Source organism: Bombina bombina, chromosome 4 (assembly GCF_027579735.1).
Source record: "Bombina bombina isolate aBomBom1 chromosome 4, aBomBom1.pri, whole genome shotgun sequence".
Classification (NCBI taxonomy): domain Eukaryota; kingdom Metazoa; phylum Chordata; class Amphibia; order Anura; family Bombinatoridae; genus Bombina; species Bombina bombina.
The window spans coordinates 496383404-496409844 of record NC_069502.1 but is presented as its reverse complement, the minus strand read 5'-3'; the positions used below and the strand labels follow the sequence as shown (position 1 = coordinate 496409844).

At 40.2% G+C, this 26441-nt stretch overlaps 1 protein-coding gene across 1 annotated transcript in view; it reads right to left on the bottom strand.

Moving 5' to 3' along the window:
* Nucleotides 1-26441, bottom strand: part of ZNF451 (zinc finger protein 451) — a 215049-nt gene that overhangs the window by 32891 nt on the left and 155717 nt on the right. Inside the window, exon 13 of the mRNA XM_053710403.1 lies at nt 17332-17518. Within this exon, the coding sequence (XP_053566378.1) occupies nt 17332-17518 (187 nt within the window). The remainder of the gene's footprint in view (nt 1-17331; nt 17519-26441) is intronic.

The following is a 26441-nucleotide window of genomic DNA, read 5'->3' as shown; positions in this document are numbered from 1 at the left end:
CTAGAACCAGAAAAGATAACAAATAAACTAGAAGTCTTTCGGAAAGACTTAGTAGCTTCAACATAATATTTCAAAGCTCTAACAACATCCAAAGAATGCAATGATTTCTCCTTAGAATTCTTAGGATTAGGACATAATGAAGGAACCACAATTTCCCTACTAATGTTGTTAGAATTCACAACTTTAGGTAAAAATTCAAAAGAAGTTCGCAACACTGCCTTATCCCGATGAAAAATCAGAAAAGGAGACTCACAAGAAAGAGCAGATAATTCAGAAACTCTTCTGGCAGAAGAGATTGCCAAAAGGAACAAAACTTTCCAAGAAAGTAATTTAATGTCCAATGAATGCATAGGTTCAAACGGAGGAGCTTGAAGAGCCCCCAGAACCAAATTCAAACTCCAAGGAGGAGAAATTGACTTAATGACTGGTTTTATACGAACCAAAGCTTGTACAAAACAAAGAATATCAGGAAGATTAGCAATCTTTCTGTGAAAAAGAACAGAAAGAGGAGAGAAGATGTGCCTGGTTAGAGCTCCTACATAAAAAATCAAATAAAACCCTTTTAAACCTAATATTATTGCCAGCAAGCAGCAACATTTACCAGCTGACCATAGCAGGACACAGGCTTAATCGATATCTGGCCTGTCCTATGCTCCAGAGCCAAACTGAAGATATCTGGTGCAGGCACTTCCAGAGCCTATTTAGGAAAGACCGCGGCTGCGGCCTGTATCGGAACCGGAGGTGAGAGCTACACTAATCACATAGGCTTAGAGGGACAGAGCACACTCCGGACACTAGCTTACATAACAAAGTTCCTCTTTATTCTGCTCTCTGGCTCTTTACTAAAAATAGAAGTTACTGAGATTTGGGGAGGACCCGGGAGCGCTATAGCAGACCGCGGCCAGAGAAGTTTGTTGCAGCCTAGCTGCGAAGTGACAGGATCATGGCGGAAGCCTGCAAAGCTATTCTAGCCCTGTTTGAGCAATACAACTACAAACTTTTGAGCAGGATGGACCAACTTGTTCTAGCCGTTGCCCGCCGGGATGCGGAGGAAGATACTGCTGAGACCTACAAACCTGCGGTGGTGGCACCCGACATACACGTGGGTGTTATCCAGGAGACTCCATCTTGCTGTCTTCCGTCAGAGGAGGTAGCGGCTCAGAGAGGAACCACTGCTGCGGCCCCTGAATTGTCCAGAGAAGAACCTGTGGCTAAGCCTGCGCGGGCGGTGGTGGCTCCAGAGGCAAGCTATCGCAGCTGGTGGGCCCTTTCTCTCCATCCTCCAGAACTACAGTGCTGCCACTCTGCTGTGCTGTTGTTTGGGCTATTGTTATGGTGTCATGTCTCCCAAGGCCCTCGAACTGGCATAGGTTAAAGGAGGGACTGAGTCCTTGAGGATATGCTGGTGTCTACGGGTTCTGCTGTGGTCATGATATCCCTTCTAAGTTTATACTGCTATACCCCTGAATTACCTCTTGTTTTTATTAACACTTGTTGCGGCTCACTATGAAGGCCCTGGGCCTGACATACGAATCTGCTCTCTGGCTTCCTTCACGGACTCAAGATATATGTTTCAATGGTTGAGGACTTAATCCTGGGACCCAAGATATTCGCCTCCTGACCCTCTCTGATATATATATCTACTAACCCAACTAGGGTTGCTTCTGCAGACAATACTCATGGACTCATGTAAAAGAACTATTCCCTATTTTCTATGTTATGTCCCCTGCTTGACAACCTATGGTAACACAAGGGAGAGCTACCTTTTGCCATATGTATTATATTTCTTGCTGTTTTTTATGTATACTTCTCAGAGACCAGACTAACACATATCTTTTGGGGTACTGTCTCATTAACAGGCAATATATGCTAGAGTCTGTTTATCTGGGAACTTCTGCAGTGGGTTATATATTCAGCATGTACCTTTTGAATACTTATATATTTTCAAGCTATCAGTTATGCAATTTAGGGGCTGCAGCACCTGAAAGGGTCAGATGACACCTTATGAACCTGATATGAGATTCCAGCGAGAACAAGCCATAGGCCTTAGCATTTTATAGTAGGGTCTTTTTGGTTCTCTTAACTGAATGCAGCGCTAGCTATTAACACTATAGTGATGTAGTGAGTAGAGGGGGCCCCCTTTAACTCATAACTACTGCACACAATCAGTTTAATTTGTTAGCATGCGATTATATATAAAAATATGCCTGATTTCACCTAATTTCCCTTAAGATGTGGCACCATAGTGACAGTTAGATGAGGACTAAAACTCCCCTGAGGTCCCCTCTGTGTACAGGTTAAATGAAGTTCTTACAGAAACGGTTCTTGGGTTTGGTAGTTTTGTTTTGACTGTGTTGATTTTGTGTTTATGATTAAGGACTCTAATAATATGTATCCAGTTCTCCCAGCATTCATTAAGACTTAGTACTGTCTCACAGGGCCCTGTTCTCTTCTGTGAGTAGTCCTAACTGGGATTTCTTACCAATAGTTGTAAATAGCACGTAAGCCTAATGCATTCAGCTCCCACCTCTCAGAACTGTGAATCTCCGTTAACTGCTTCCCTATACTCAGCTTTAACTGTTGTTAAGTTGCCTCACTAATTATCTATGTTTTCCAGCGTAGTTTGAGCACATTATACACAACATAGCTTTCACATAGGTTTGAAGCAGCTACTTAAGATGAATATTACAGTTGTTAGATATGTACAATAACAATAGAACGGTATGCTATTTGCGGCCTACCCTCCGCCCCCCACCACCTCTGTGCGTTAGGGATGATTTCTTTCTTCCCCGCATATCTTTTGACAGAGTTAGGTAGTCTCTGTCCAACCCGTAGAGCCATGACTTAGTTTCTCCTGTATTTTCATAGAACGGCTCTCGGGGTTTCAAAACGGGTAATTAAACTTTGTTATAATTTCCTGCTTCTCTGCAGTTTATTTAAGATAATAGTCCTGATCATCCACACGTTTTAATACAAGTTCAGTGTTATCAGATAATAGATTTAGAATAGAAACTGAAGTCTGTTTTATTTGAATATTGTTTGTCCATTTCATAATTTGTATCATTCCATATATGCTGAAACTGTGATTTGTACTGTTATCTATGTTAACATGTCCTCAAATGCTTGTTTAACTTCTGGTCCCTCGACTGGACCTGTTAATCTGAGGACTTTGCGAATCTATTAGACTCAAAAAATGAGGTGTTTAAGTGTCATGTCATGTCAGTAGAATGTATCTTGTGTAGTTTTACCTTTTGATGAGACTGTTGTAAACCTGCTATTTTAACCTCAATAAAAAATTATTAAATACAAAAAAAAAAAAAAAAAAAAAAAAAAAAGAACAGAAAGAGCAGAGATTTGTCCTTTCAAAGAACTTGCGGATAAACCTTTATCTAAACCATCCTGAAGAAACTGTAAAATTCTCGGAATTCTAAAAGAATGCCAAGAAAAATGATGAGAAAGACTCCAAGAAATATAAGTCTTCCAGACTCTATAATATATCTCTCTGGATACAGATTTACGAGCCTGTAATATAGTATTAATCACAGAGTCAGAGAAACCTCTTTGACCAAGAATCAAGCGTTCAATCTCCATACCTTTAAATTTAAGGATTTGAGATCCTGATGGAAAAAAGGACCTTGCGACAGAAGGTCTGGTCGTAGCGGAAGAGTCCACGGATGGCAAGAGGCCATCCGGACAAGATCCGCATACCAAAACCTGTGAGGCCATGCCGGGGGTACCAGCAGAACAAACGAGCATTCCTTCAGAATCTTGGAGATTACTCTTGGAAGAAGAACTAGAGGTGGAAAGATATAAGCAGGATGATACTTCCAAGGAAGTGATAATGCATCCACTGCTTCCGCCTGAGGATCCCGGGATCTGGACAGATACCTGGGAAGTTTCTTGTTTAGATGAGAGGCCATCAGATCTATTTCTGGAAGCTCCCACATTTGAACAATCTGAAGAAATACCTCTGGGTGAAGAGACCATTCGCCCGGATGCAACGTTTGGCGACTGAGATAATCCGCTTCCCAATTGTCTATACCTGGGATATGAACCGCAGAGATTAGACAGGAGCTGGATTCCGCCCAACCCAGAATTCGAGATACTTCTTTCATAGCCAGAGGACTGTGAGTCCCTCCTTGATGATTGATGTATGCCACAGTAGTGACATTGTCTGTCTGAAAACAAATGAACGATTCTCTCTTCAGAAGAGGCCAAGACTGAAGAGCTCTGAAAATTGCACGGAGTTCCAAAATATTGATCGGTAATCTCACCTCCTGAGATTCCCTAACTCCTTGTGCCGTCAGAGATCCCCACACAGCTCCCCAACCTGTGAGACTTGCATCTGTTGAAATTACAGTCCAGGTCGGAAGCACAAAAGAAGCCCCCTGAATTAAACGATGGTGATCTGTCCACCACGTTAGAGAGTGTCGTACAATCGGTTTTAAAGATATTAATTGAGATATCTTTGTGTAATCCTTGCACCACTGATTCAGCATACAGAGCTGAAGAGGTCGCATGTGAAAACGAGCAAAGGGGATCGCGTCCGATGCAGCAGTCATAAGACCTAGAATTTCCATGCATAAGGCTACCGAAGGGAATGATTGTGACTGAAGGTTTCGACAAGCTGAAATCAATTTTAGACGTCTCTTGTCTGTTAAAGACAGAGTCATGGACACTGAATCTATCTGGAAACCCAGAAAGGTTACCCTTGTCTGAGGAATCAATGAACTTTTTGGTGAATTGATCCTCCAACCATGATCTTGAAGAAACAACACAAGTCGATTCGTATGAGATTCTGCTAAATGTAAAGACTGAGCAAGTACCAAGATATCGTCCAAATAAGGAAATACCACAATACCCTGTTCTCTGATTACAGACAGAAGGGCACCGAGAACCTTTGTAAAAATTCTTGGAGCTGTAGCTAGGCCAAACGGCAGAGCCACAAACTGGTAATGCTTGTCCAGAAAAGAGAATCTCAGGAACTGATAATGATCTGGATGAATCAGAATATGCAGATATACATCATGTAAATCTATTGTGGACATAAAATGCCCTTGCTGAACAAAAGGCAAGATAGTCCTTACAGTTACCATTTTGAACGTTGGTATCCTTACATAACGATTCAATATTTTTAGATCCAGAACTGGTCTGAAGGAATTCTTCTTTGGTACAATGAAGGGATTTGAATAAAACCCCATCCCCTGTTCCAGAACTGGAACTGGCATAATTACTCCAGCCAACTCTAGATCTGAAACACAATTCAGAAATGCTTGAGCTTTCACTGGATTTACTGGGACACGGGAAAGAAAAAATCTCTTTGCAGGAGGTCTCATCTTGAAACCAATTCTGTACCCTTCTGAAACAATGTTCTGAATCCAAAGATTGTGAACAGAATTGATCCAAATTTCTTTGAAAAAACGTAACCTGCCCCCTACCAGCTGAGCTGGAATGAGGGCCGCACCTTCATGTGGACTTAGAAGCAGGCTTTGCCTTTCTAGAAGGCTTGGATTTATTACAGACTGGAGATGGTTTCCAAACTGAAACTGCTCCTGAGGATGAAGGATCAGGCTTTTGTTCTTTGTTGAAACGAAAGGAACGAAAACGATTATTAGCCCTGTTTTTACCCTTAGATTTTTTATCCTGTGGTAAAAAAGTTCCTTTCCCACCAGTAACAGTTGAGATAATGGAATCCAACTGAGAACCAAATAATTTGTTACCCTGGAAAGAAATGGAAAGTAGAGTTGATTTAGAAGCCATATCAGCATTCCAAGTTTTAAGCCATAAAGCTCTTCTAGCTAAAATAGCTAGAGACATAAACCTGACATCAACTCTGATAATATCAAAAATGGCATCACAGATAAAATTATTAGCATGCTGAAGAAGAATAATAATATTATGAGAATCATGATCTGTTACTTGTTGTGCTAAAGTCTCCAACCAAAAAGTTGAAGCTGCAGCAACATCAGCCAAAGATATAGCAGGTCTAAGAAGATTACCTGAACACAGATAAGCTTTTCTTAGAAAGGATTCAATTTTCCTATCTAAAGGATCTTTAAACGAAGTACCATCTGACGTAGGAATAGTAGTACGTTTAGCAAGGGTACAAATAGCCCCATCAACTTTAGGGATTTTGTCCCAAAATTCTAATCTGTCAGACGGCACAGGATATAATTGCTTAAAACGTTTAGAAGGAGTAAATGAATTACCCAATTTATCCCATTCTCTGGAAATTACTTCAGAAATAGCATTAGGAACAGGAAAAACTTCTGGAATAACCACAGGAGATTTAAATACCTTATCTAAACGTTTAGAATTAGTATCAAGAGGACCAGAATCCTCTATTTCTAAAGCAATTACTACTTCTTTAAGTAAAGAACGAATAAATTCCATTTTAAATAAATATGAAGATTTATCAGCATCAATCTCTGAGACAGAATCCTCTGAACCAGAAGAGTCATCAGAATCAGAATGATGATGTTCATTTAAAAATTCATCTGTAGAGAGAGGTTTTAAAAGATTTTTTATGTTTACTAGAAGGAGAAATAACAGACATAGCCTTCTTGATGGATTCAGAAACAAAATCTCTTATGTTATCAGGAACATTCTGCACCTTAGATGTTGAGGGAACTGCAACAGGCAATGGTACATTACTAAAGGAAATATCTGCTTTAACAAGTTTGTCATGACAATTAATACAAACAACAGCCGGAGGAATAGCTACCAAAAGTTTACAGCAGATGCACTTAGCTTTGGTAGTTGCAGCACTAGACAGCGATTTTCCTGAAGTATCTTCTGACTCAGATGCAACGTGAGACATCTTGCAATATGTAAAAGAAAAAACAACATATAAAGCAAAATTGATCAAATTCCTTAAATGACAGTTTCAGGAATGGGAAAAAATGCCAATAAACAAGCTTCTAGTAACCAGAAGCAAAGAAAAAATGAGACTGAAATAATGTGGAGACAAAAGCGACGCCCATATTTTTTGGCGCCAAATAATACGCCCACATTGTTTGGCGCCTAAATGCTTTTTGGCGCCAAAAATGACGCCACATCCGGAACGCCGACATTTTTGGCGCAAAAGGACGTCAAAAAATGATGCAACTTCCGGCGACACGTATGATGCCGGAAACAGAAAAGATTTTTTTGCGCCAAAAAAGTCCGCGCCAAGAATGACGCAATAAAATGAAGCATTTTCAGCCCCCGCGAGCCTAACAGCCCACAGGGAAAAAAAGTCAAATTTTTAAGGTAAGAAAAAATGATTGATTCAAATGCATTATCCCAAATATGAAACTGACTGTCTGAAAATAAGGAATGTTGAACATTCTGAGTCAAGGCAAATAAATGTTTGAATACATATATTTAGAACTTTATAAATAAAGTGCCCAACCATAGCTTAGAGTGTCACAGAAAAACATAATTTATGTAAGAACTTACCTGATAAATTCATTTCTTTCATATTAGCAAGAGTCCATGAGCTAGTGACGTATGGGATATACATTCCTACCAGGAGGGGCAAAGTTTCCCAAACCTCAAAATGCCTATAAATACACCCCTCACCACACCCACAATTCAGTTTAACGAATAGCCAAGAAGTGGGGTGATAAAAAAGTGCGAAAGCATATAAAATAAGGAATTGGAATAATTGTGCTTTATACAAAATCATAACCACCACAAAAAAAGGGCGGGCCTCATGGACTCTTGCTAATATGAAAGAAATGAATTTATCAGGTAAGTTCTTACATAAATTATGTTTTCTTTCATGTAATTAGCAAGAGTCCATGAGCTAGTGACGTATGGGATAATGATTACCCAAGATGTGGATCTTTCCACACAAGAGTCACTAGAGAGGGAGGGATAAAATAAAGACAGCCAATTCCTGCTGAAAATAATCCACACCCAAAATAAAGTTTAATGAAAAACATAAGCAGAAGATTCAAACTGAAACCGCTGCCTGAAGTACTTTTCTACCAAAAACTGCTTCAGAAGAAGAAAATACATCAAAATGGTAGAATTTAGTAAAAGTATGCAAAGAGGACCAAGTTGCTGCTTTGCAAATCTGATCAACCGAAGCTTCATTCCTAAACGCCCAGGAAGTAGAAACTGACCTAGTAGAATGAGCTGTAATCCTCTGAGGCGGAGTTTTACCCGACTCAACATAGGCAAGATGAATTAAAGATTTCAACCAAGATGCCAAAGAAATGGCAGAAGCTTTCTGGCCTTTTCTAGCACCGGAAAAAATAACAAATAGACTAGAAGTCTTACGGAAAGACTTAGTAGCTTCAACATAATATTTCAAAGCTCTAACAACATCCAAAGAATGCAACGATTTCTCCTTAGAATTCTTAGGATTAGGACATAATGAAGGAACCACAATTTCTCTACTAATGTTGTTGGAATTCACAACTTTAGGTAAAAATTCAAAAGAAGTTCGCAACACCGCCTTATCCTGATGAAAAATCAGAAAAGGAGACTCACAAGAAAGAGCAGATAATTCAGAAACTCTTCTGGCAGAAGAGATGGCCAAAAGGAACAAAACTTTCCAAGAAAGTAATTTAAATGTCCAATGAATGCATAGGTTCAAACGGAGGAGCTTGAAGAGCTCCCAGAACCAAATTCAAACTCCAAGGAGGAGAAATTGACTTAATGACAGGTTTTATATGAACCAAAGCTTGTACAAAACAATGAATATCAGGAAGAATAGCAATCTTTCTGTGAAAAAGAACAGAAAGAGCAGAGATTTGACCTTTCAAGGAACTTGCGGACAAACCCTTATCTAAACCATCCTAAAGAAACTGTAAAATTCTCGGTATTCTAAAAGAATGCCAAGAAAAATGATGAGAAAGACACCAAGAAATATAAGTCTTCCAGACTCTATAATATATCTCTCTAGATACAGATTTACGAGCCTGTAACATAGTATTAATCAGAGAGTCAGAGAAACCTCTTTGACCAAGAATCAAGCGTTCAATCTCCATACCTTTAAATTTAAGGATTTCAGATCCTGATGGAAAAAAGGACCTTGTGACAGAAGGTCTGGTCTTAACGGAAGAGTCCACGGTTGGCAAGAGGCCATCCGGACAAGATCCGCATACCAAAACCTGTGAGGCCATGCCGGAGCTACCAGCAGAACAAACGAGCATTCCTTCAGAATCTTGGAGATTACTCTTGGAAGAAGAACTAGAGGCGGAAAGATATAAGCAGGATGATACTTCCAAGGAAGTGATAATGCATCCACTGCCTCCGCCTGAGGATCCCGGGATCTGGACAGATACCTGGGAAGTTTCTTGTTTAGATGAGACGCCATCAGATCTATTTCTGGAAGTTCCCACATTTGAACAATCTGAAGAAATACCTCTGGGTGAAGAGACCATTCGCCCGGATGCAACGTTTGGCGACTGAGATAATCCGCTTCCCAATTGTCTATACCTGGGATATGAACCGCAGAGATTAGACAGGAGCTGGATTCCGCCCAAACCAAAATTCGAGATACTTCTTTCATAGCCAGAGGACTGTGAGTCCCTCCTTGATGATTGATGTATGCCACAGTTGTGACATTGTCTGTCTGAAAACAAATGAACGATTCTCTCTTCAGAAGAGGCCAAAACTGAAGAGCTCTGAAAATTGCACGGAGTTCCAAAATATTGATTGGTAATCTCACCTCCTGAGATTCCCCAACTCCTTGTGCCGTCAGAGATCCCCACACAGCTCCCCAACCTGTGAGACTTGCATCTGTTGAAATTACAGTCCAGGTCGGAAGCACAAAAGAAGCCCCCTGAATTAAACGATGGTGATCTGTCCACCACGTTAGAGAGTATCGAACAATCGGTTTTAAAGATATTAATTGAGATATCTTTGTGTAATCCTTGCACCATTGATTCAGCATACAGAGCTGAAGAGGTCGCATGTGAAAACGAGCAAAGGGGATCGCGTCCGATGCAGCAGTCATAAGACCTAGAATTTCCATGCATAAGGCTACCGAAGGGAATGATTGTGACTGAAGGTTTCGACAAGCTGAAATCAATTTTAGACGTCTCTTGTCTGTTAAAGACAGAGTCATGGACACTGAATCTATCTGGAAACCCAGAAAAGTTACCCTTGTCTTAGGAATCAATGAACTTTTTGGTAAATTGATCCTCCAACCATGATCTTGAAGAAACAACACAAGTCGATTCGTATGAAATTCTGCTAAATGTAAAGACTGAGCAAGTACCAAGATATCGTCCAAATAAGGAAATACCACAATACCCTGTTCTCTGATTACAGACAGAAGGGCACCGAGAACCTTTGTAAAAATTCTTGGAGCTGTAGCTAGGCCAAACGGCAGAGCCACAAACTGGTAATGCTTGTCCAGAAAAGAGAATCTCAGGAACTGATAATGATCTGGATGAATCGGAATATGCAGATATGCATCCTGTAAATCTATTGTGGACATATAATGCCCTTGCTGAACAAAAGGCAAGATAGTCCTTACAGTTACCATCTTGAACGTTGGTATCCTTACATAACGATTCAATATTTTTAGATCCAGAACCGGTCTGAAGGAATTCTCCTTCTTTGGTACAATGAAGAGATTTGAATAAAACCCCATCCCCTGTTCCGGAACTGGAACTGGCATAATTACTCCAGCCAACTCTAGATCTGAAACACAATTCAGAAATGCTTGAGCTTTCACTGGATTTACTGGGACACGGGAAAGAAAAAATCTCTTTGCAGGAGGTCTCATCTTGAAACCAATTCTGTACCCTTCTGAAACAATGTTCTGAATCCAAAGATTGTGAACAGAATTGATCCAAATTTCTTTGAAAAAACGTAACCTGCCCCCTACCAGCTGAGCTGGAATGAGGGCCGCACCTTCATGTGGAATTAGAAGCAGGCTTTGCCTTTCTAGCAGGCTTGGATTTATTCCAGACCGGAGATGGTTTCCAAACTGAAACTGCTCCTGAGGATGAAGGATTAGGCTTTTGTTCTTTGTTGAAACGAAAGGAACGAAAACTATTATTAGCCCTGTTTTTACCCTTAGATTTTTTATCCGGTGGTAAAAAAGTTCCTTTCCCACCAGTAACAGTTGAGATAATAGAATCCAACTGAGAACCAAATAATTTGTTACCCTGGAAAGAAATGGAAAGTAGAGTTGATTTAGAAGCCATATCAGCATTCCAAGTCTTAAGCCATAAAGCTCTTCTAGCTAAAATAGCTAGAGACATAAACCTGACATCAACTCTGATAATATCAAAAATGGCATCACAGATAAAATTATTAGCATGCTGAAGAAGAATAATAATATCATGAGAATCATGATCTGTTACTTGTTGCGCTAAAGTTTCCAACCAAAAAGTTGAAGCTGCAGCAACATCAGCCAATGATATAGCAGGTCTAAGAAGATTACCTGAACACAGATAAGCTTTTCTTAGAAAGGATTCAATTTTCCTATCTAAAGGATCCTTAAACGAAGTACCATCTGACGTAGGAATAGTAGTACGTTTAGCAAGGGTAGAAATAGCCCCATCAACTTTAGGGATTTTGTCCCAAAATTCTAATCTGTCAGACGGCACAGGATATAATTGCTTAAAACGTTTAGAAGGAGTAAATGAATTACCCAATTTATCCCATTCTTTGGAAATTACTGAAGAAATAGCATTAGGAACAGGAAAAACTTCTGGAATAACGACAGGAGATTTAAATACCTTATCTAAACGTTTAGAATTAGTATCAAGAGGACCAGAATCCTCTATTTCTAAAGCAATTAGTACTTCTTTAAGTAAAGAACGAATAAATTCCATTTTAAATAAATATGAAGATTTATCAGCATCAATCTCTGAGACAGAATCCTCTGAACCAGAAGAGTCATCAGAATCAGAATGATGATGTTCATTTAAAAATTCATCTGTAGGGAGAGAAGTTTTAAAAGATTTTTTACGTTTACTAGAAGGAGAAATAACAGACATAGCCTTCTTTATGGATTCAGAAACAAAATCTCTTATGTTATCAGGAACATTCTGCACCTTAGATGTTGAAGGAACTGCAACAGGCAATGGTACTTTACTAAAGGAAATATTATCTGCATTAACAAGTTTGTCATGACAATTAATACAAACAACAGCCGGAGGAATAGCTACCAAAAGTTTACAGCAGATACACTTAGCTTTGGTAGATCCAGCACTAGACAGCGATTTTCCTGTAGTATCTTCTGACTCAGATGCAACGAGAGACATCTTGCAATATGTAAGAGAAAAAACAACATATAAAGCAAAATTGATCAAATTCCTTAAATGACAGTTTCAGGAATGGGAAAAATGCCAAAGAACAAGCTTCTAGCAACCAGAAGCAATGAAAAAATGAGACTGAAATAATGTGGAGACAAAAGCGACGCCCATATTTTTTAGCGCCAAATCAGACGCCCACATTATTTGGCGCCTAAATGCTTTTGGCGCCAAAAATGACGCCACATCCGGAACGCCGACATTTTTGGCGCAAAATAACGTCAAAAAATGACGCAACTTCCGGCGACACGTATGATGCCGGAAACGGAAAAGAATTTTTTGCGCCAAAAAAGTCAGCGCCAAGAATGACGCAATAAAATGAAGCATTTTCAGCCCCCGCGAGCCTAACAGCCCACAGGGAAAAAAAGAGTCAAATTTTTGAAGGTAAGAAAAAAAATGATTAATTCAAGTGCATTATCCCAAATATGAAACTGACTGTCTGAAAAATAAGGAATGTTGAACATTCTGAGTCAAGGCAAATAAATGTTTGAATACATATATTTAGAACTTTATAAACAAAGTGCCCAACCATAGCTTAGAGAGTGTCACAGAAAATAAGATTTACTTACCCCAGGACACTCATCTACATGTTTGTAGAAAGCCAAACCAGTACAGAAACGAGAATCAGCAGAGGTAATGGTATATATAAGAGTATATCGTCGATCTGAAAAGGGAGGTAAGAGATGAATCTCTACGACCGATAACAGAGAACCTATGAAATAGACCCCGTAGAAGGAGATCACTGCATTCAAAACATAATTTATACTTACCTGATAAATTTATTTCTCTTGTAGTGTATCCAGTCCACGGATCATCCATTACTTATGGGATATTAACTCCTCCCCAACAGGAAGTGCAAGAGGATTCACCCAGCAGAGCTGCTATATAGCTCCTCCCCTAACTGCCATTACCAGTCATTCGACCGAAAACATGCAGAGAAAGGAAAACCATAGGGTACAGTGGTGACTGTAGTTTAATGGAAAAATTACCTGCCTTTTAGCCACAGTGCTCTGCGTGCCTGAATGGCGAATCCGGAATTCTTAGCCGTAAGTTTAGTTAAATGTACTACGGCATCTGAAATAAATGAGTTAGCTAACTTAAGGGCTTTAAGCTTGTGTGTAATCTCATCTAATGGAGCTGATTCAAGTGTCTCTTCCAGAGACTCAAACCAAAATGCTGCTGCAGCCGTGACAGGCGCAATGCATGCAAGAGGTTGCAATATAAAACCTTGTTGAACAAACATTTTCTTAAGGTAACCCTCTAACTTTTTATCCATTGGATCTGAAAAGGCACAGCTATCCTCCACCGGGATAGTGGTACGCTTAGCTAAAGTAGAAACTGCTCCCTCCACCTTAGGGACCGTTTGCCATAAGTCCCGTGTGGTGGCGTCTATTGGAAACATCTTTCTAAATATCGGAGGGGGTGAGAACGGCACACCGGGTCTATCCCACTCCTTAGTAACAATTTCAGTAAGTCTCTTAGGTATAGCAAAAACGTCAGTACTCGCCGGTACCGCAAAATATTTATCCAACCTACACATTTTCTCTGGTATTGCAACTGTGTTACAATCATTCAGAGCAGCTAACACCTCCCCTAGTAATACACGGAGGTTTTCCAGCTTAAATTTAAAATTTGAAATATCTGAATCCAGTTTGTTTGGATCAGAACCGTCACCCGCAGAATGAAGCTCTCCGTCCTCATGTTCTGCAAATTGTGACGCAGTGTCTGACATGGCCCTAATATTATCAGCGCACTCTGTTCTCACCCCAGAGTGATCACGCTTACCTCTTAGTTCTGGTAATTTAGCCAAAACTTCAGTCATAACAGTAGCCATATCCTGTAATGTGATTTGTAATGGCCGCCCAGATGTACTCGGCGCTACAATATCATGCACCTCCCGAGCGGGAGATGCAGGTACTGACACGTGAGGCGAGTTAGTCGGCATAACTCTCCCCTCGTTGTTTGGTGAAATATGTTCAATTTGTACAGATTGACTTTTATTTAAAGTAGCATCAATACAGTTAGTACATAAATTTCTATTGGGCTCCACTTTGGCTTTAGCACATATAGCACAGATATCTTCCTCTGAATCAGACATGTTTAACACACTAGCAAATAAACTAGCAACTTGGAAATACTTTTCAAGTAATTTACTATAATATGAAAACGTACTGTGCCTATAAGAAGCACAGAAAAAGTTATGACAGTTGAAAATTAATAAACTGAAAAGTTATAGCATCAAATCTTTGTAAAAAACACAATTTTAGCAAAGGATTGCTCCCATTAGCAAAGGATAACTAACCCTGATAGCAGAAAAAAAAAATAATACAGAAATAAACGTTTTTTTTTTTTTTTTATCACAGTCAACTACAATCTCACAGCTCTGCTGTGAGTGATTACCTCCCTCAAAACAAGTTTTGAAGACCCCTGAGTTCTGTAGAGATGAACCGGATCATGCAGGGAAGACAAACTTCTGACTGAATTTTTTGATGCGTAGCAAAAGCACCAAAAAAGGTCCCTCCCCCTCACACATAACAGTGAGAGAGATCAGTAAACTGTCATAAATTAAATAAAATGACTGCCAAGTGGAAAAAATAGTGCCCAAAACATTTTTTCACCCAGTACCTCAGAAAATTAAACGATTTTACATGCCAGCAAAAAACGTTTAACATTAATAAATTGAGTGTTATTAAAAAGCCTGTTGCTAGTCCCTGCAAATTAGGCTAAAGTTTTATGCATACAGTATAATTCCAGTGAAGTGCCATTCCCCAGAATACTGAAGTGTAAAATATACATACATGACAGCCTGATACCAGTTGCTGCTACTGCATTTAAGGCTGAGTTTACATTATATCGGTATGGCAGAATTTTCTCATCAATTCCATTGTCAGAAAATAATAAGCTGCTACATACCTCTTTGCAGATTAATCTGCCCGCTGATCTGAAGTTTACCTCTCCTCAGATGGCCGAGAAACAGCAATATGATCTTAACTACTCCGGCTAAAATCATAGAAAAACTCAGGTAGATTCTTCTTCAAATTCTACCAGAGAAGGAATAACACACTCCGGTGCTATTATAAAATAACAAACTTTTGATTGAAGGTATGAAACTAAGTATAATCACCACAGTCCTCTCACACATCCTATCTATTCGTTGGGTGCAAGAGAATGACTGGTAATGGCAGTTAGGGGAGGAGCTATATAGCAGCTCTGCTGGGTGAATCCTCTTGCACTTCCTGTTGGGGAGGAGTTAATATCCCATAAGTAATGGATGATCCGTGGACTGGATACACTTAACAAGAGAAATAGGCAATACTCTCCTCACATCCCTCTGACATTCACTGCACGCTGAGAGGAAAACCGGGCTCCAACTTGCTGCGGAGCGCATATCAACGTAGAATCTAGCACAAACTTACTTCACCACCTCCATCGGAGGCAAAGTTTGTAAAACTGAATTGTGGGTGTGGTGAGGGGTGTATTTATAGGCATTTTGAGGTTTGGGAAACTTTGCCCCTCCTGGTAGGAATGTATATCCCATACGTCACTAGCTCACAGACTCTTGCTAATTACATGAAAGAAATAAGATTTACTTACCCCAGGACACTCATCTACATGTTTGTAGAAAGCCAAACCAGTACTGAAACGAAAATCAGCAGAGGTAATGGTATATAAATAAGAGTATATCGTCGATCTGAAAAAGGAGGTAAGAGATGAATCTCTACGACCGATAACAGAGAACCTATGAAATAGACCCCGTAGAAGGAGATCACTGCATTCAAATAGGCAATACTCTCCTCACATCCCTCTGACATTCACTGCACGCTGAGAGGAAAACCGGGCTCCAACTTGCTGCGGAGCGCATATCAACGTAGAATCTAGCACAAACTTACTTCACCACCTCCATAGGAGGCAAAGTTTGTAAAACTGAATTGTGGGTGTGGTGAGGGGTGTATTTATAGGCATTTTGAGGTTTGGGAAACTTTGCCCCTCCTGGTAGGAATGTATATCCCATACGTCACTAGCTCATGGACTCTTGCTAATTACATGAAAGAAACATACTTACCAAAAGTCACCCATCCACATATAGCAGATAGCCAAACCAGTACTAAAACAGTTATTAGTAGAGGTAATGGTAAATTGAGAGTATATCGTCGATCTGAAAAGGGAGGTAGGAGATGAATCTCTACGACCAATAACAGAGAACCTATGAAATAGACCCCCGTTAGGGAAATCATCGTATTCAAATAAGTGATACTCCCTTCATGTCCCTCTGACATTCGCTGTACTCTGAGAGGAATCGGGCTTCAACAATGCTGAGAAGCGCATATCAACGTAGAAATCTTAGCACAAACTTACTTCACCACCTCCATAGGAGGCAAAGTTTGTAAAACTGAATTGTGGGTGTGGTGAGGGGTGTATTTATAGGCATTTTGAGGTTTGGGAAACTTTTCTCCTCCTGGTAGGATTGTATATCCCATATGTCACTAGCTCATGGACTCTTGCCAATTACATGAAAGAAATAAAATCGCTACCAAGGAGTAGAGGGCTGTGAATACTGGATTTTTAGATCAGTATCTGTGCATATTTTTCTTTATAGTAGTGTCTACTGCATGCAGTTATATGAAAACTGGTGTATACTGTCCCTTTAAACCTGTATGGCCATTGACCAGTGTATTTTAAGCTATTTAGATCAGGGTCATTCTTCTGCATTATTTTGATTTACATAATGTTTTATGTATGTATTTATTTCTAACCATGAGTTAGTATCATTGTGTACCCCTACTTTTGTACCCAGAGCTATGACATTTGGAGGAGAATACATTTCTAGTCCACTTACTGTTAAAGAAAATGCTGAACTTCTTATTTGTCAGCTATTATTTCTTGCCAATAAAGAACTAGTGAAAATTAGCCCTGTACACACACACTCATACTGTATATGCACAACACAAAGTAAAGTAACAAACCAGTGAAGGCTAAAGAAACAATGACGCCCATTAAGAGATTTATTTTCTGCAACTAGCATATATGTCTGAATTGTAAACCTTCTTACTGGCGCAACGTGTACCTTTTGTTGTATCAGATATGCTGTTCAGCAAAGCACACATCATCTCTCCTTCTAAATGATGAGGGTTGAGAATGTGAGCAGGCCGCTGGGTTTTCTTAAACTGGTTCTCCAGCTCTAAAAAGCCTTTATCTCCTGAGAGAACAGTGAAAGGGATGTGTTTTGGCAATTGTTCATCAAGACGACCTGCCTAAAATGCAAAACAAAACACCACATCTTAAAAACTATGTCCAATACTAAAATAATCACACAATTTTTTCCAGCATAATAACGCCTGCGTGTGTACCATTAAAAAACACTACACTGAGTGCTACAGTATATATATATATATATATATATATATATATATATATATATATATATATATATATATATATATATATATATAAATAATACAACACACTAAAAAGCGCCCCACATAAAAAAGGATATATGATGTATAAATGACATTCAAATGATGTTTCCAAAGATTCAATTTACATAGTAGAGGTTGCTGCCACCACAATACACGGTTTCTGGAACTGGATCCACTAAAAGATAAAGAAAAGAACAGAGGCAGGGCGCATCCCCTCTAAGTGTAATATGTTTTTAACAGGCACAAATTTATTAAAAACATAATTTATGCTTACCTGACAAATTTATTTCTCTTGTAGTGTATCCAGTCCACGGATCATCCATTACTTATGGAATATATTCTCCTTCCCAACAGGAAGCTGCAAGAGCCCACCCACAGCAAAGCTGCTATATAGCTCCTCCCCTAACTGCCATATTTAGTCATTCGACCGAAAACATGCAGAGAAAGGAAAAACCATAGGGTGCAGTGGTGACTGTAGTTCAAATGAAAAAATTACCTGCCTTAAAGTGACAGGGCGGGCCGTGGACTGGATACACTACAAGAGAAATAAATTTATCAGGTAAGCATAAATTATGTTTTCTCTTGTTAAGTGTATCCAGTCCACGGATCATCCATTACTTATGGAATACCAATACCAAAGCTAAAGTACACGGATGATGGGAGGGACAAGGCAGGTACTTAAACGGAAGTTACCACTGCCTGTAAAAAACCCTTTCTCCCAAAAATAGCCTCCGAAGAAGCAAGGTATCAAATTTGTTAAATTTGAAAAGTATGAAGCGCAGACCAAGACTCCGTCTTGTAAATCTGTTCAACAGAAGCCACATTTAAAAAAGGCCCAAGTGAAAACCACAGCTCTAGTAGAATGAGCTGTAATCCCTTCAGGAGGCTGCTGTCCAGCAGTCTCATAAGCTAAATGAATTATGCTTTTTAACCAAAAAGACAGAGAGGCTGCTGAAGTCTTTTGAACTCTCCTCTGTCCAGAATAGACAACAAACAAGGTGAACGTTTGATGAAAACTGTAGTAGCTTGTAAGTAAAACTTTAAAGCACAAACCATGTCCAATATTGTGTAATAGACGTTCCTTCTTTGAGGAAGGATTAGGATACAAGCATGGAACAACTATCTCTTGAGTGATGTACTTGTTAGATACCACCTTAGGAAAAAACCCAGGTTGGTACGCAGGACTACCTTATCCGTACGAAGGACCAGATAAGGAGAATCACATTGTAACACAGATAACTTGGAGACTCTACGAGTCGAGGAATTAGCTAGCCAAAAGGAACTTTCCAAGATAAAGATTGATATCTATGGAACAAAAAAGGTTCAAACGGAACTTCTTGAAGAACCTTAAGAATCAGGTTTAAGCTCCATGGTGGAGCAACAGTTTTAAACACAGACTTGGATCTAACCAAAGCCTGACCAAATGCCTGAACGTCTAGAATACCTGCCAGACCCTTGTGCAAAAAAATAGACAGAGTAAAAATCTGTCCCCTTTTAAGGAATTAGCTGACAACCCTTTTCTCAAAAACATCTTGGAGAAAAGATAATATCCTGGGAATCCAGACTTTACTCCATGAGTAACCCTTGGATTCATAACAATCAGATATTTACACCATATCTATGTTCAATTTTCCTAGAGACAGGCTTTCATGTCTGTATTAAGGTATCAATGACTGACTCGGAGAAGCCATGCTTTGATAACATCAAGCGTTCAGTCTCCAGGCAGTCCATTTCAGATTGATTCTATTTAGATGGTTGAAAGGACCCTGAGGTAGAGGGACCTGTCTCAGAAGCAGAGACCGTGATGGAAAGGATGACATGTCCACCAGATCTGCATACCAGGTCCTGCGTGGCTACGCAGGCGCTGTCAAAAACACCAAAGCCCTCTCCTGCTTGGTCTTGACCTCCGGAGGAAATCCCACTCCCCCGGAAGAAAAGTCTGACGACTTAGAAAATCCACCTCCCAGTTCTCAACACCTGGGATATGGATAGCTGATAGACAAGAGTCTGTCCAGTGAAATATTGTAAGACTTCTAACATCGCTAGGGAACTTCTGTTCCCCCTTGATGGCTGATGTAAGCCACAGTCGTGTATATTGTCCGACTGAGTATGATGTACCTCAGAGTTGCTAACTGAGGCCAAGTCTGAAGAGCATGGAATATCACTCCCAGTTCCAGAATATTTATTAGAAGGAGGGTCTCCTCCTAAGTCCACTATCCCTGAGCCTTCAGGGAGTTCCAGACTGCATCCCAACCTAAAAGGCTGGCATCTATTGTAACAATTGTCCCATCTGACCTGCGGAAGGTCATACCCTTGGACAGATGGACCCGACATAGTCACCAGAGAAGAGAATCTCTGGTCTCTTGGTCCAGGTTTAACAGGGGGACAAATCTGTGTAATCCCCGTTCCTCTGACTGAGCATGCATAGTTGCAGCGGTCTGAAATGTAGACGTGCAAACGGTACTATGTCCCTTGCCGCTACCATTAAGCCAATTTCATTCATGTACTGAGCCACCGAAGGGCGCGGATGGGATGAAAAACACGGCAGAAATTTAGAAACTTTGACAACCTGGACTCCGTCAGGTAAATTTTCATTTCTACAGAATCTATCAGAGTCCCTAGGAGGGAAACCCTTGAGATTGGGGATAGAGAACTCTTTCCTTGTTCACTTTCCACCCATGTGATCTCAGAAATGCCAGTACTACGTCCGTATGAGACTGGGCAATTTGGATGTTTGACGCCTGTATCAGGATGTCGTCTAAATAAGGGGCCACTTCTATGCCCCGCGGTCTAAGGACCGCCAAAGCGACCCCAGAACCTCCATAAAGATTCTTGGGGCTGTAGATATCCCAAAGGAAAGAGCTACAAACTGGTAATGCCTGTCTAGAAAGGCAAACCTGAAAAACGATGGTGATCTTTATGCATCACAATGTGAGGATAAGCATCCTTCAAATCCATTGTAGTCCTCTATTGACTCTCCTGGATCATAGTTAAGATGGTACGAATAGTTTCCATCTTAAATGACGGAATTCTGAGGAATTTGTTTAAGATCTTTAGACCAAAATAGGTCTGAAGGTTCCCTCTCCTTGGGAACCACAAACAGATTTGAGTAAAAACTCTGTCCCTGTTCCTCTCTTGGAACTGGATGGATCTCGTACACAATGTAAGAATGCCTCCTTTATCTGGTTTGCAGATAATTGTGAAAGGCGAAATCTCCCCTTTTTTTGGGGGGGGAATCTTTGAAATCCAGAAGATATCTCTGGGATATAAATTCCAATGCCTAGGGATCCTGGGCATCTCTTGCCCACGCCTGGGCGAAGAATGAAAGTCTGCCCCCTATAGGATCCGTTACCGGATAGGGGTCCGTTCCTTCATGCTGCCTTAGAGGCAGCAGCAGGCTCCTTGGCCTGCTTATCTTTGTTCCAGGTCCGATTGTCTCCAGACCGCCTTGGACTGAGCAAAAATTCCCTCTTGTTTTGCCTTAGAGGAAGAGGATGCCACACCTGCCCTGAAGTTTTTAAAAGGTACGAAAATTAAAATTTATTTATTTATTATTATTTTTTTGCCCTTGATTTAGACCTATCCTGAGGAAGGGCATGACCTTTTCCTCCAGTGATATAAGCAATAATCTCCTTCAAACCAGGCCCGAATAGGGTCTGCCCCTTGAAGGGAAGTTAAGTAGCTTATTTATTAAAGTCACGACAGCTGACCATGATATAAGCCATAGCGCTCTGCGCGCCAGTATAGTAAAAAACAGAATTCTTAGCCGTTAGTCTAGTCAAATGAACAAGGCATCAGAAAACAAAGGAATTGGCTAGCATAAGCTTGTCAAATATATTCATCCAATGGAGTAGCTTAACTGTAAAGCCTCATCAAGAGACTCAACCCAGAACGCCGCAGCAGCAGTGACAGAAGCAATGTATGCAAGGGGCTGCAGGATAAAACGCTGTTGAATAAACATTTTTTATCCATTGGATCTAAAAAGCACAACTGTCCTCGTCAGAGGTAGTGGTACGCTTAGCTAGAGTAGAAACTCTTCTCTCCACCTTAAGAACTGTCTGCCAGAAGTCCCGTGTGGTGGTAACTATTAGAAAACATTCTTCTAAAAAATAGGAGGGGAAGAGAACGGCACACCTGGTCTATCCCATTCCTTATTAAAATTTTTTTAGTAAACCTCTTTAGGTATTGGAAAAACATCAGTACACACCGGCACTGCATATTATTTATCCAGTCTACACAATTTCTCTGGCCCTGCGATTGTACACATTCATTCAGAGCAGCCAAAGCCTCCCTGAGCAACAAGTGGAGGTTCTCAAGCATAAATTTTAAATGTAGAAATATCAGAATCAGGTTAAATCATCTTCCCTGAGTCAAAAAAAATCACCCACAGACTAAGCATATTGTGAGGTAGTATCATACATGGTTCTTAAAGCGTCTGTATGCTCTGTATCTACCCCCAGAGCTAACTGCTTTCCTTTAATTTCAGGTAGTCTGACTAATACTGCTGCCAGAATATTATTCACCACCTTTGCCATGTCTTGTAAAATAAACGCTATGGGCGCCCTTGATGTACTTGGCGCCATTTGAGCGTGAGTCCCTGAAGCGGGAGTCGAAGGGTCTGACACGTGGGGAGAGTTAGTCGGCATAACTTTCCCCTCGACAGAATCCCCTGGTAAAAGAAACGCTATGGGTGCCCTTGATGTACTTGGCGCCATTTGAGCGCGAGTCCCTAAAGCGGGAGTCAAAAGGTCTGACACGTGGGGAGAGTTAGTCGGCATAACTACCCCCACGACAGAATCCTCTGGTGATAATGTTTTTAAAGACAAAAAATGATCTTTATTGTTTAACATGAAATCAGTACATCTGGTACACATTCTAAGATGGGGTTCCACCATGGCTTTAAAACATAATGAACACAGAGCTTCCTCTATGTCAGACATGTTAGAACAGACTAATAATGAGACTAGTAAGCTTGGAAAACACTTTAAATCAAGTTAACAAGCAAATATATAAAACGTTACTGTGCCTTTAAGAGAAACAAATTTTGTCAAAATTTGAAAAACAGTGAAAAAAAAGGCAGTAAATCAAACAAAATTTTTACAGTACATGTAATAAGGTAACAGAGCATTGCACCCACTTGCAAATGGATGATTAACCCCTTAATGCAAAAAACAGATAAAAAAAAAAAAAACGACAGACGTTTTTAAAAACAGACACAACAAACTGCCACAGCCAACAGTGGGAAGCTTCAGTTAACTGTTTCTATGCAAAATTTAAGCCAGCCATGTGGAAAAAACTTAGGCCCCAATAAGTTTTATCACCAAACATATGTTAAAAAACGATTAAACATGCCAGCAAACGTTTTAAAACACATTTTTACAAGAGTATGTATCTCTATTAATAAGCCTGATACCAGTCGCTTTTACTGCATTTAAGGCTATACCAACATTACAGTGTTATCACCAATGTACGTTAAAAAACGATTAAACATGCCAGCAAACGTTTTAAAACACATTTTTATAAGAGTATGTATCTCTATTAATAAGCCTGATACCAGTCGCTATCGCTGCATTTAAGGCTTTACTTACATTACTTCGGTATCAGCAGTATTTTCTTAGTCAATTCCATTCCTAGAAAAATATTTTACTGCACATACCTTATCTGCAGGAAAACCTGCACGCCATTCCCCCTCTGAAGTACCTCACTCCTCAGAATGTGTGAGAACAGCAAATGGATCTTAGTTACGTCTGCTAAGATCATAGAAAAACGCAGGCAGATTCTTCTTCCAAATACTGCCTGAGATAAACAGCACACTCCGGTGCCATTTAAAAATAACAAACTTTTGATTGAAGAATAAACTAAGTAGAAAGCACCACAGACTCTCACGACCTATCTATGTTGAGGCTTGCAAGAGAATGACTGAATATGGCAGTTAGGGGAGGAGCTATATAGCAGCTTTGCTGTGGGTGGACTCTTGCAGCTTCCTGTTGGGAAGGAGAATATATTCCATAAGTAATGGATGATCCGTGGACTGGATACACTTAACAAGAGAAATATACAATTTCAAACTCACACATTCAAACCTCAAACATGTGAGGTATGTTCAGGCACTGGGAGAACAACTTTCTGGGTCTCTCAAGGCAAATCTGTAGCAATGTATTTGATACAGCTCACTCGGTCTGGAGGTTTTAGATGTTAGTTCCTCACTAATGATGTCCAGTAACAGAGACTCCTACGGTCCCCAAAATTGTCCCCAGAAGGGATTAAAAGTGTTCCAAAAACACCAACAGTTAATAGTTCTGTTCAAAGTATATGTAAATACAGTTACCACCACGCTCAGTCTTCTGAACAGCTGAGGCGCAAGAAAAAAGCCGGCGTGCTTGCGGTTGCGATAGCTGAAACGGCTGACGTGATGCCACGCCCACCGCATCACGTCACCACGTCAGCCGTTTCAGCTATCGCAACCGCAAGCAAGCCGGCTTTTTTCTTGCGCCTCAGCTGTTCAGAAGACTGAGCGTGGTGGTAACTGTATTTACATATACTTTGAACAGAACTATTAACTGTTGGTGTTTTTGGAACACTTTTAATCCCTTCTGGGGACAATTTTGGGACCGTAGGAGTCTCTGTTACTGGACATCATTAGTGAGGAACTAACATCTAAAACCTCCAGACCGAGTGAGCTGTATCAAATACATTGCTACAGATTTGCCTTGAGAGACCCAGAAAGTTGTTCTCCCAGTGCCTGAACATACCTCACATGTTTGAGGTTTGAATGTGTGAGTTTGAAATTGTATATTTTAATAAATTTGTGCCTGTTAAAAACATATTACACTTAGAGGGGATGCGCCCTGCCTCTGTTCTTTTATATATATATATATATATATATATATATATATATATATATATATATATATATATATATATATATATATATATATATATATATATATATATATATATATATATATATATACACACACACATACACTTACCTGAAAAATTGATTTCTTCTACGATAAGACGAGTCCACGGATTCATCCTTACTTGTGGGATATTATCCTCCTGCTAACAGGAAGTGGCAAAGAGCACCACAGCAGAGCTGTCTATATAGCTCCTCCCTTGACTTCACCCCCCAGTCATTCGACTGAAGGTATAGGAAGAAAAAGGAGAAACTAAAAAGGTGCAGAGGTGACTGAAATTTGAAAACAAAAATATAATCTGTCTAAAATGACAGGGAGGGCCGTGGACTCGTCGTATCGTAGAAGAAATCAATCAGGTAAGCATAAATTTCCTTTTCTTTTACTAGATACGACGAGTCCACGGATTCATCCTTACTTGTGTGATACAATACCAAAGCAACAGGACACGGATGAACGGGAGGGACAAGACAGATACCTAAACGGAAGGCACCACTGCTTGAAGAACTTTTCTCCCAAAAATAGCCTCAGAAGAAGCAAAAGTATCAAATTTGGAAAATTTGGAAAATGTATGAAGGGAGGACCAAGTCGCCGCCTTACAAATCTGTTCAACAGAAGCATCGTTTTTAAAAGCCCATGTGGAAGCCACCGCTCTAGTAGAATGAGCTGTAATTTTTTCAGGAGGCTGCTGTCCAGCAGTCTTGTATGCCAAACTGATGATGCTTTTCAGCCAAAAAGAAAGAGAGGTAGCCGTAGCTTTTTGACCCCTCCGCTTTCCAGAACAAACAACAAAGAGAGAAGATGTTTGATGAAAATCCTTGGTCGATTGTAAGTAAAACTTCAAGGCACGAACCACGTCCAAGTTATGTAACAGACACTCCTTCTTAGAAGAAGGATTAGGACAATTTCCTTATTAATATTCTTATTTGAAACAACCTTAGGAAGGAATCCAGGTTTAGTACGCAAAACCACCTTATCAGAATGGAATAAAAGATAAGGCGAGTCGCATTGTAACGCAGAAAGCTCAGAAACTCTTCGAGCAGAAGAGATAGCAACTAAAAACTAAAAGCTTAATATCTATGGAATGCATGGGTTCAAACGGAACCCCTTGAAGAACATTTAGAACTAAATTCAAACTCCATGGCGGAGCAACAGGTTTAAACACAGGCTTGATTCTGACTAAAGCTTGACAAAAAGACTGAACGTCTGGGACATCCGCAAGACGCTTGTGTAGTAAAATTGACAAAGCAGAAATTTGTCCCTTTAAGGAACTAGCCGAAAATCCCTTCTCCAATCCTTCTTGGAGAAAGGACAAAATCTAACCCTACTCCATGAGTAGCCCTTGGATTCGCACCAATAAAGATATTTACGCCATATCTTATGGTAAATTTTCCTAGTGACAAACTTCCGAGCCTGAATCAAGGTATCAATGACCGACTCAGAGAATCCCCGCTTAGATAAAATCAAGCATTCAATCTCCAGGCAGTCAGTCAGCTGCAGAGAATTTAGATTTGAATGTTGGAACGGACCTTAAATGAGAAGGTCCTGTCTCAGTGGCAGTTTCCATGGTGGCAGAGATGACATTTCCACTAGATCTGCATACCAAGTCCTGCGTGGCCACGCAGGTGCTATCAAGATTACCAAAGCCCTCTCCTGTTTGATTCTGGCAATCAGACGAGGCAGGAGAGGAAAAGGAGGAAACACATAAGCCAGGTTGAATGACCAGGGTACTGCTAGAGCATCCATCAGTAGTGCTTGGGGATCCCTTGACCAGGACCCGTAACAAGGAAGTTTGGCATTCTGATGAGATACCATCAGATCCAATTCCGGTGTGCCCCAAT